The following is a 12,023-nucleotide window of genomic DNA, read 5'->3' on the forward strand; positions in this document are numbered from 1 at the left end:
CTACTTTTAAGTTCATAGATCTTTTTCTGCCTGTTCAAATCTGCTTTTGAATCTCTGTAGTGAATTTTTTGTTTTATTTATTGTACTTTACAGCTCCAGAATTTCTTCATTTCTTTTTAGATTTTCTCTTTATTAATACTTTCATTTTGTTTGTAGGTCATTTTCTTGACTTTTTCCTTAAAACAGTTTTGTGGTTTTTTTCTTTAAGCCTTTGTCTAATAGATCTGCTATGCCTTTTTTAGGGACAGTTTCTGTTGATTTTCTTTTTTCTTACAGTGGGAAAATGAAAAAATGAATTTACCGTTTGTGTGCCTTGAGCTTTTTTGTTGAACATTGAACATTGAGTCTAATTATGTGGTAACTAACTCTGGAAATCACATTGTCCCCCTTCCGTAAGATTTGCGCTTTTTTTTTCCCTTTTAAATTGTTGTAGGTTGTCTCTGCTGAGGATCTGCCTGAAGTGTAAATTTAGGTCTTCTCTTGTCTTTTCTGAGTATTTCCTTGGATATGAATAGTCACTTTCTGATTTTCCCCATGAATGTAATTGTTTTTGAATGTCCTCCTCTTTAAGTGTTTGGTACCCAAAATGGGAAAAAGTAAAAAAAAAAAAAAAAAAAGATAGCTAAAAAAGGATGCTGATCCTTTAAATAACCTGGACATCTCTTCCTTTTGTCGAGGAGGGACTTGCAACAGTAAGGGAAGGTATAACAGCTATGGCTGTCCTCTTCTTCATCTGCACCTCTCAGCCATCAGTAATCAGAGCACATGGATTGCTGATATTTGGAGGACACGGTCCTTTTTACCCACCCTGGCTCCTGTGATTTGTGTGTGAGCTGCTCTAAGGAACATGTTATATATACCTCCCTGCCATGGGGTTTGGGTAGCTGCTACTCTACTAATGCTGAAATTGACCAATTAACCCCAATTTACTGTCTGTGTCTTCCCTTGGGAATTGCAAACCTAACAGACTTCAGAGTTTCAACATAGTTCTGTCAGACAGATTCTGCCAGTGTAATCGTTGTTTAGGTGGGGAGAAAGTTTCCTTCTTACTTTGTCATCTTCCCAGAATCCTCTTTAATCACATTTTTAAATTTCTGTATTGAGTGACTTTATGAAATAGATGAAATAGCAAGACCTCTACATTAATAGGGGGTAATAGAGGGGAGGAAATGCATTTACTGAAATATAATAGCTCTTATTCTCACCTCAGTTTGTATTTAAGAGCTACATTAGATTATTTGATATATTATAGTAATCTTTGGCCTTTAACTTTTGGCAGGTGGTTTTGGAATGTATGCTTAAAAAAGACCTCATTTATAATAAGGTCACTCCAACATTTCACCACTGGAAGATTGATGACAAGAAATTTGGCCTTACCTTTCAAAGTCCTGCTGATGCTAGGGCTTTTGATAGAGGCATTCGAAGAGCTATAGAAGATATTTCTCAAGGTAGGTTTTCTTGACTATTTTCTTAATTTGTTTATCATATATGTAGTAGAGTAGAGTGACTTTAAGCAGGTCATCTTTTGTGATATATGTAATTAGTTTTGAAAGCTCACTGTAGGCAAAGATAAAATAATAGGTTTTTTAATCTGTTTTATATTTGTCACATATACCACTTACATGTATTTTCTTGAACCCATTAATAGCAGCCATCAGATAATGCAAATGTTTTTAAGTAGGAGTGTGAAGAGGGAAATAGTCAGAACTTTCAAAATCCTTGTGTGTTATTATTATCAGTCATATCCTTGTTTTGGTCATAAAAAAGAACATTCCTAATAATCAAATATAGTTGACCCTTGAACAACATGGGCTTGAACTGTGCCAGTCTACTAGATGTGGATTATTTTATAGTACAGTACCATGAATATATTTTTCTCTTCCTTATGATTTGCTTGCTATTGTTTTCTTTTCTCTATTTTATTCTAAGAAAATAGTACATATAACATACAAAGTATATGTTAAAACTGTTTATATTATTGGTAATGCTTCAGTCAGCAATGGACTATTAGTAGTTAAGTGTTTGGGGAAAGAAAAGTGGTACGTGGATTTTTAACTGCATTGGGGTGGGGCAGGGGTTGATGTCCCTGACCCCTGTATTGTTCAAGGTTCAACTGTATTTGGTTATTATTTCATATGTAGGCTCTATTTTTCCTATGCCAAACCTTTTCTTGAAACTCTTCACCTGATTTCATTATTAAGGGTTGGTAGAGACCAGAGCCCCATGCATCTCTTCGTATATGTTGCCAATCTGTTAAATTGTTAACTCTAAAGCCTGCAGGTTTTAAAGGGAAAAAGAATATATTTAGATGTAAGACTGGCCTCTGCTTAATTAAGCAAAAAGAAATCACTTTAAAGCCCATTTCATCCCCAAAATGAAGTTATAATTAAGACTTGATTTGTTTTTCTAATAAAGAAAGAAAATTGTCTCTATAAATAGAAATCAACTTCTATATAAAGTAACTAAATCAAAATATATTAGCAGCATTGTGATTTGTTGTATTTTGAAAATAACATCGTACTCGGAAAATTAGAAGAAATGAATGAGACTGACCATAGGCAAGAACCTGGAAATGCTTAGTATAGATCTGTACTGATAGTGCATGAAACTGTGCTTAAATAATTTATTCAGCTATTTTAAAAGATGAGAGATTGATAAACAGTGTTTTTCAGTTCAGAAAAAACTTTGTGGAATGATAACATTTATTTTATGTTTATTACAAGAACCTGTAAGTTCTTTCCAGATCATTGTTCTCAATGTTGGCTACACATTTTAGTCACCTGGGACACTTCGCAAAATAGAATAACTGGTCCCTACTCTGACTATTTGAATCTGTCTGCCTGGGGACGGGAGCTGAGGCATCCGTTTGTTTGTTTGTTTGTTTTTGAAGTTCTTCCTATTTCAAATGTGATGAAGAATTGTGAAATGATTCTATTATGAATTTAGAGGGGAAAAAAAGTCCCTGAGGTCCTGTGGTAGTGGTTGTGGTTCTCAAACCACTGCAAGAAATAAAAAAGACATAAAGCCCTATGACTTATCCCATAGGTTCTGGCAATATTGGTTTGAGAATATACTGTGGTACCAGCATCTTTTCTGAAATTTCCCCAGTTGATTCTGATATTTAGCTAGTGTTCAAGTACTGCTACTTTAAAAAGACAATCATTATCTATGGCTGCTAGAATTTTTAATTTATTTTTACTTTTTCCTTTTTTTATTAAGCTTTTTATCTTCATTCCAGTATATGTATATATAGCACATATAGTGTTACATTAGTTTCAGGTGTATGATACAATGATTCAGCAATACTATACATTACTCACTGCTCATCATAAGTGTATTCTTAATTCCCCTCACATATTTCACCTACCCCCAAACACCTCCCCTGTCATAACCGTCAGTTTATTCTTTACAGTTAAGAGTCTCATTCTTGATTTCTGTCTCTCTTTTTCCTTTGATCTTTTGTTTTGTTTCTTAAATTCCACATGTGAATGAAATCATATGGTATCTGTCATTCTCTGACTTTGCTTAGCATTATATTCCCTGACTCTGTCCATGGTGTTGCAAATGGCAAGGTTTCATTCTTTATGGCTGGATAGTATTCCACCATGTATATATACCAACTCTTCTTTATCCATTCATCTATCAGTGGACACTTGGGCTGCTTCCATATTTGACTATTGTAAATAATGCTGCAATAAGCTTAGAGGTGTATGTATCCCTTTGAATTAGTGTTCTTGTATTTTTTTGTGTAAATAGTAACGTGATTACTTTCTGAGGAACTTCTATACTGTTTTCCACAGTGGCTGCACCAGTTTGCATTTCCTAAAGTGTTATTACTTTGAAGCCACACTCATGGCTCCATAAAAGGATACTTCTTTCACTAGGATCAAATAGATTAGGATTAAGTTTCATGTTTTAAAGGACAGTTTATATATGTAGAGGAGCCTACAAACTCCTTGCCAGGTAGAATAGACTATAGTACTAATCTATCTTGTTATTTTTGAACATTTTTTAAAACATATTGGTTAGTGTTATTACCAGCCACTGTATAGAATTCCACCAGTCCCATTACATTTCTTTTACTTAGTCTTCCATGACAACAAGAATAAAATATGCAGCCCTTTCGGAAGGACAAATTTCTACTCATCTCCATGTCAGCTGTATCTCTCAAGGGTAGCATAAACTAGTAATACTTTGCTAAGACATCCTTCCTTATTAATTTGTTGAAACTAAAGACCCTCTTGAACACTAGGAAAATATACAGAGAGACATTGATACACAAAGATCAATAGCAACAACTGGCTATTGGCTGTAAACAGTGGTTTAAGGCTTATTTGTTTTCTTTCTTGCAAAAGCAACTAAAACCTTTGTTTGGGGTATTAAATACTGTTTTCTGGGTAAGAATATTTAGAAAATTGAATAAATCACATGTGGGTAACACCAGAGGAGTTTTAAAGCATATACCCTGCCTAGCAGTTTGAACATTTTAGAAAAATCAGGGGTAGGGCTTACTAGAGATAGTACACTTTCACAGAGAACATCTTGTTAGAAAATTACTGGAAATATACCCATAAAAGAGGAAAACAATCACTTTATTCTCCTAACAAAGAGGCAGGTGTGAGTGGCCAACATCTGACTTGTAGCCAGGCAGCCCAGAATGATCTCTTATCAGTTCTATAGTATTGTAATGATTTAATCTATTAGTCAATTATTAAAACCTAAGACAAAAATTCTTTGTGTAATTAACATCTACCTGTTTTCTTAGGATGCCCAACACTTAAAAATGAAGCTGAAGGAATAGAAGATGACTTACAAGTAAGTAGTTTGCCTTGAAAGGAATTTCTGAATGTAAGGATAGGGAGGAAATCACTAACCTTGAGAAATTAACAACTTATATAAATTTCTAAGAAAATTTCTTGACACTGTATTTGTTTTTTTTTTTAATTTAATTTAATTTTGTGTGCGTGTTCCAAAATTCATTGTTTATGTACCTCACCCAGTGCTCCATGCAATATGTGCCCTCCTTAATACCCACCACCAGGCTCACCCAGCCCCCACCCCCAACACTGTATTTGTTAAGAAACACAGAGAAACAGAAGCAATAGGATGTGTGGGCACGATATAGGTATGCATGTGTTATAGAGAGTTTGTTCTTGTTTAGTTTCCTTGGAATGGTTTGTTGTTGGTGGTGGTTCGTTTTTTTGGTTTGTTTTTTTAAAGGAATTGGCTCAGTGATTGTGGGGACTGACAAGTCAGAAATGCACAGGGTAGGTAGGCAGGCATGTATGGCAGTTTTGACACACTTTGATGTCTCAGTTTTGAGTTGGAAGGCAGTCTCATGGCAGACTTCCTCTTTGGGGGACCTAGGTCTTTCTTTCTTTCTTTTTTTTTTTTTTTTTAAGTCTTTTCAAAATGAGACCTGTCTGCTTTATGGAGGGTAGTCTCCTTTACTTAAAATATACTGATTTAAATGTTAGTCACATCTGAAAATGCCTCCACAACATTTGGACTGGTGTTTGATTGAACAGCTTGGCACTATAGCCTAGCCAAGTTGACAGATAAAATTAACCATCAAATATAGGCAAGGTACTTGTATAAAGAATTCACAAAAAAGGAATTGCATATTGTTAGTAAGCGTATATGAACAAGTGGTAAGCAGCAGGTAGTGTAAATTAACATTTTTTAGTTATCAAAGGAAGAAAGGTTTAAAAATTGACAACACCCCCCCACCCCGGGGTGCCTGGGTGGCTCAGATGGTTAAGTGTCCAACTCTTGATTTCAGCTCAGGTCATGATCTCTGGGTCCTGGGATCTTTGATGCCTTGCATTGGGCTTCATGCTCAGCATGGAGTCTTCTTGTCCCTCTTGTTCATCATCTCCTTCTCCCTGTTCTCTTTCTCTCTTTCAAATAAATACAATCTTCAGAAAATAAAAATAAAAAATAAAAAATTGACACTGCCCCATACTGTGTCTCTCTGTGAGATTGACAGATTGATGCTGTGCTAGAGAAAATGTAGGTAGGTAGGTTCTTTCTAGAAGGCAGTTTGATAATACATATTAAAAAGCCTTAAAAACAGAAACCTGAATGCCTGTTGATCTAGTGAACCAATTTCCAGTAATTTATACTAAGGAATAGAGATGCAGAAAGTGTTTTTTTGCTTGTTTTTTCTTGGACAAAGATTTTTTTTATACACAGATTTTTAGGTATGAGTATTTAAAGCATAAATAATAGGGGCACCTAGGTGGCTCAGTTGTTAAGCATCTCCCTTCTGCTCAGGTCATGATCATGGGGTCCTGGGATTGAGCGTGTTCCTCTCTCTTGCTGTGTCTTCCTCTGTCAAATAAATTAAAATCTTAAAATAATAATAATTTTTTAAGAAATAAAGTATTAATAATAAAAATAAGCTATTTGGGAAAACTTGAATGATTGAATTAATCAAAGTATATCTTTATCATGCAACCATTAAACATTTTATTAGTAATTTGCTTATAATATACTAAGTAATAAAAACATAAAAATTAGATGGTGTTACCACTATGCTAAAATGTTAAATATTTTTGTTTATTACTTTTGGATTGGGGGATTCTGAGCTATATAGGTCTTTCTTTTTAGAACTTTTCCACATTTTTCAGCTTTGATATGATAAGTATTAATATTTCGCAACAATATTATAACAGTAAAAGAACCCAAATTTCCCTGTATACCTAGTATTAATTATTTATATTACTGTAAAAATAGTTGTAACCTAAAGACATGGCAAATGTTTTATGTGCATTTATAATCAGAAAATAAAAATGTTTTTATTTGGAAAATTTGAGAAATATAGCGAAGTTTAAAGAAAAAAACATGTATGCTATTATCCATGATAACCACCATACATATTTTTTAATAAAGCCTGCTGGATTTTTTTCTGTACACATAAATGGGCATGCACATGGGTTATTATAATACCATTATGCTGTAGTCTTTTTTTTCCACTCCAGTATATATTTGTGTCCTTAAATACTTCAGGTTTATAATTTTTATTATTTTTATGTAATTTGTTTTTTAATAGATATATCCTAATTACCAGTCCCCCTATTGTACATTTAAGCATCCTTTGTTGTGTTTAAATATATGAATCTTTTAATTTTATGTTTGGTTATTTATTATTTTAAAAATACAGTGAGGTGCAGTTAATTAGATATAAGAAATAAGTAATAAAATGAAAATAATATTTTTACTTAAGTCTTTAACAAAGTTCCATTTTGTTCTGGTATCAGTTAAAATTGGTCTGGAAATGGGGAAGCATTTTCTGGATTGCTCCCTGTGATGAAAGTAACTTTGGTTAAAATTCAGTTTCAGAGGGACGCCTGGGTGTCTCAATTGGTTGAGCGACTGCCTTTGGCTCAGGTCATGATCCCGGACTTCCAGGATCGAGTCCTGCATCAGGATCCCAGCTCCTTGGGGAGTCTGCTTCTCCCTCTGACCTTGTCCTCTCTCATGCTCTCTCTCACTCATTCTCTCTCAAATAAATAAATAAAATCTAAAAAAAAAAAAGAAAAAATTCAGTTTCAGAAAGTAGAGTTTCACATATAACACAGTCCATTACATAATGCTGTTAGTCATTTTGATATTCTTCTGATTTGGTTTCACAGCATTTCTTTATATACCATTATGTAAAGGAAAAACTGCTACAGGACATAATTGTTTGCAGTACTCTGTGCATATAAAAGTCAGTGGATTTTGTAAAAAACTGTTGTTTCCATCATTGTATTTGCTACTAGTACTGTATATGTCAAGGCTTTGATATAGAGTTAAAAATGGGGATGATATTAATGAAGAATAATAAATTTATTTCAGAAGCAGACAAAAGAATGAAAAGTTAGAATTAGGAGGATGCTAGTGAAGAGAATTACTGTAGTATAAAGAGCGGCAAGAGTAGTTATTCTGTTAGCTCCTTGGGATGGCTACTTAATAGTAAGGTATCTCCAGTGCCCTCAATCCAAAATGTTACACACACACCCATACCCTTAAAGAGTTATTTATATTTTAGCTTCATTAGACACTAAAGCACTTGCTTGGTTTTTTTATTTTCATAATAAAATAGAAAATATGCAATGTCACTAGAGATTATAGTAGTAGGCTTCCATTTAAATGCAATTTTACTAAGCGATTTTCATATCAAGTTTTAACTTTTGGCTTTATATTCTGTGGTGTTTTTAAAATAGATTATTAAATTATATTCCTTTTGATAGAACCTAATTCTCCTCTCCCTGAGTATACATTATACTTAGTTCTTTCTTACCAAAGAGACTTATGGTAGAAGTGACAAAATGTGAATTCCAAGGGTTGATCATAAAAGACATTGCAGCTTCTTTCTGATGCTCTTGGATTGCCTGTACTAGAAAATGACAACTCTCACAGGATTAGGATACTCAGACAACCCAATGGAGATGTCCATGTGGTAAGGAACTGAAGTCTTGTGATAGTAACAATGTTAGTGAGCCATCTGGGAAGCCAGTCATTTACTCCCAAACAAGCCTTTAGATGACTGTAGCCATAGTTGATGTTTTGATTGTAACTCACTGGAGACTGTGAGCCAGAACCCTTTCAGTTAACAGTCAAAATTCTTAATTTCTGACCTACAGAAATCATTTATGTTAAGTGTCAATTGGAACCATTAAGTTTGGGGGTAATTTTTAACTAATACAGATTTAGGTACCCATAAATGGGGTGCTACTGTAACAAATACTTGAAAAGCCAGTGAAGGCTTACATGAAAATGAAGAAAACCATATTGGAAGCTGGGAGAAAGGGAGTCGCTACGTAGTGGCACAGAAGGGTTAGCAACACTGTCATTTGCAGTAATATGGGCCTTAGAAAATGTATCCAAGGGGGCGCCTGGGTGGCTCAGTGGGTCAGGTCATGATCCCAGGGTCCTGGGATCAAGCCCCGCATTGAGCTCTCCGCTCAGCAGGGAGCCTGCTTCCTCTTCTCTCTCTGCCTGCTTCTCTGCCTACTTGTGATCTCCTTTTGTCAAATAAATAAATAAAAATGTTTAAAAAAAAAAAAAAAGAAAATGTATCTGAGGAGCTAGGTGATCTAGCTAAGAAAATTTTTCAAGCAGAAGGTAAAAAGTGTTGCTTGGTTTCTTCTTTCTGCTTATAGGAAATGGGATAAGGAAGGGCTCCTAAACAAAATGGAGCCAGGACCTGCAGGTTTGAAAATTCTCATCCTCTTAGTATATCAGACTATGCCAAAATTAGGAAATGGCTTTCAGGCAAAGATCAGATCCAGGGCACTCTCGGAATAGCTTTGTCTAAAGATGAAGCCAAGTGTGTGATTTATAAAATCTATTCTTAAGACCTCAGAAAGATCTAAGGTATGCCTCCAAGAACCTTTCAATCAAAGTGATGGGGCTTATTATCAGATTAGGGTGTCCCTTAGCAAAAATTTAAAGTAGAGAAGCGTTTTATCTCGGATTTGTGACTGTGCTTTTTGTCTAATGGTGTGAACCCTGATAAGAATCACAAGAGACCCACAGTATTTTGGCAGAAGTATCACCACCTTGGACTGAAGAGTGGTTATTTAGGTTTCCAAAATTCTGGTAGGAGTCAGGTTAAAACATTCTATACACATGTATGTAAACATGGGCTACCTTTCAAAAAATGGAAGGGTGACTCAGAAATCAGAGACCAAATCTCCAAGGCTGGAGCCAAGAGCCATGGAGAATTCTTCCTAAGTCCTAAGTTCTCTTCATGCAACTTGTAAGATGTGTCCACCTTGATTTCAGAATTACTTTGGATCTGACTCCATTGTGCCTCCCTATTTTCTTCTGTACACGATGGTGTTAAAACAATTTTTCTCCCTATCCTACCCTTGTAGTTTGGGTATGTGTAGGGCAGATAATTTGTCACTTTAGTTCCCAGGTCTTCACATTGGGAGAAATTATACTCAGATGATTGTACTTAAGGAACTATACCTGAGAAGTTTCATCTGTACATGGATCTATTTTGGTCACAACATCCTGGAAGTGAAGTTGTTGCTCTAAAGAGATGAGACTTCGGGGGAGCCTTGGGAGGGGAATGAGTGTGTGTATTTTGTATATGAAAAAACTGTAAATTATTTGTCCAAAAAGTGGTGAACAGTAGTGGTTTTAAAATATGTCCACAAATTCTTTCATACTCCTGTCTTCATTCTAGTCTAATTCCCCTCTCTTGGAGTGCTTATGTGCACTGTGCTTATGACTCACTTCTAACAAATAGAATGTGGAGGAAGTGAGAGTAGGTCCTAAGAAGATTTGTGGCTTCCATCTTGCTCTTTTTCTTGGATTACTCAACTTTGGGAGAAGCTTGCTACTGTGTGCAAGGATACTTGAGAGGTCCTGTGAGGAAATCCATGTCGTGAGGAACTAAGACCTTTTTTCAACAGCCAGCAAGGAAATGGGTTGGTCTTGGACGAAAGTCTTCCAGCCTCAAACAAGCCTTCAGATAACTGCAGCCGTGGATAGTACCTTTACTGTGATGTCCTAAAGGATTGTAAGCCAGAGACATTCAGCTAAGGTGCTTCAAAATTTCTCACTCACTGAAACTGTGGGATAATAAATGTGTGTTTTTTGAAGCTGCTGTTTTCTGGTAATTTATTGTGCAGCAATGGCTAACAGTACACGAGCAGGAAGGGAATATGATGAGAATGAAAGCTAACATCTGTAGTCATGTTCCTTTAATCCCTAATCTTCATCAGTTCTCAGTTTTTCAGATGATGTCTAGCTTAGGGTAAATTCTTTCAATAGAAGAGTGTATTATATCTTGGTTTTATAGCCCTTTTATAACAGAGAGTATGTTCAGGTAGGAAGAAAATTGTCTTTATTGTTTTAAAAAGTCTAACCTGATTATATATACATTAGCCTTAATTATATCAAGAAAGGAGTGGGGGATGCTGAGATGCTAGCAAATATGTGAGATAAATTTTTCTGAACTTCCTGTTTGAAAAATTTTTAAAGAATCAATGTCCATAATTGGAACTATGGAAGAAAACTCAGAAATATACCTTAGTGCCATTGATTTCATGATATGCCAAAGTTTTTACTGTCATTCTTACTTCAGAATATATTAGAGATTGTAAAATATTTTAATATAATCACTGTATCAGAAATAAACTACATCATTGTTTTGTAATTCACCTTTGAGCTTGGCATAAGTAAACATTTTGAAATTATTTAGAATACAACTTGGTTGTGATTCATAGTAGTAGTTATTGTCAGGTTTACTTCATTGGTGATTATTTGCAAAGGCAATGAAAATGGGTTTTAAAGAATAACCCATTATCGTTTTTTTTTTTTTTAAACCAGAAAAGGTAATGATTGTGTTTTATTTAGATCATTAAATGTCTTAAAGACATTAAAATATCAGAGTGGAAATCCTCTCCATTTTATTTATTTATTCAACAACTTATTCACCAGTTATTTGAGCACCTTTTCTGTTCTAAAGTTATACGAGGCATTTGGTTATTTGCTGGTGGGCCCTTTTCTGCTTTCAGTAATTTGGTGTCTTTATCAGTCATCATAAATCAACAAGAAGATGTCTACCTTTTTATTTCGTATCTGTCTTCGAAGGGTTATATAAAATACATCATGATTTGGATTTAAAATTGCATCTTGCTTATCTTTTATCCCTGATGTTTTTAGTACAGTGCTGATGACATACCTAGGTGGTACCCAAGAAGGGTTTTGTTTTGTTTTGTTTTGTTTTGTTTTTAGATTTTATTTATTTATTTGACAGACAGAGATCACAAGCAGGCAGAGAGGCAGGCAGAGAGAGAGGGGGAAGCAGGCTCCCTGCTGAGCAGAGAGCCCAATGCGGGGCTCGGTCCCACTGGGATCGTGACCCGAGCTGAAGGCAGAGGCTTTAACCCACTGAGCCACCCAGGTGCCCCCCAAGAAGGGTTTTTTAAAGAAAAACCTTCACACTTATGATTTTTAACCTAGTTGTAAAAAAGTATGAATGTTGTTTTCATTGGTTTCTTTCTTTGACTGTTTTAATG

At 35.0% G+C, this 12,023-nt stretch overlaps 1 protein-coding gene across 3 annotated transcripts in view; it reads left to right on the top strand.

Moving 5' to 3' along the window:
- Positions 1-12,023, top strand: part of SPRED1 (sprouty related EVH1 domain containing 1) — a gene marked incomplete at its 5' end in the record, with an annotated part of 123,717 nt that overhangs the window by 85,197 nt on the left and 26,497 nt on the right. For all 3 annotated transcript variants that reach the window (XM_080808324.1, XM_080808323.1, XM_080808322.1), the window contains 2 exons: positions 1,280-1,448; positions 4,766-4,815. In XM_080808324.1, the coding sequence (XP_080664450.1) occupies positions 1,280-1,448; positions 4,766-4,815 (219 nt within the window). The remainder of the gene's footprint in view (positions 1-1,279; positions 1,449-4,765; positions 4,816-12,023) is intronic.

Source organism: Martes martes (assembly GCF_963455335.1).
Source record: "Martes martes genome assembly, chromosome: 7".
NCBI classification, from domain to species: Eukaryota; Metazoa; Chordata; class Mammalia; order Carnivora; family Mustelidae; genus Martes; species Martes martes.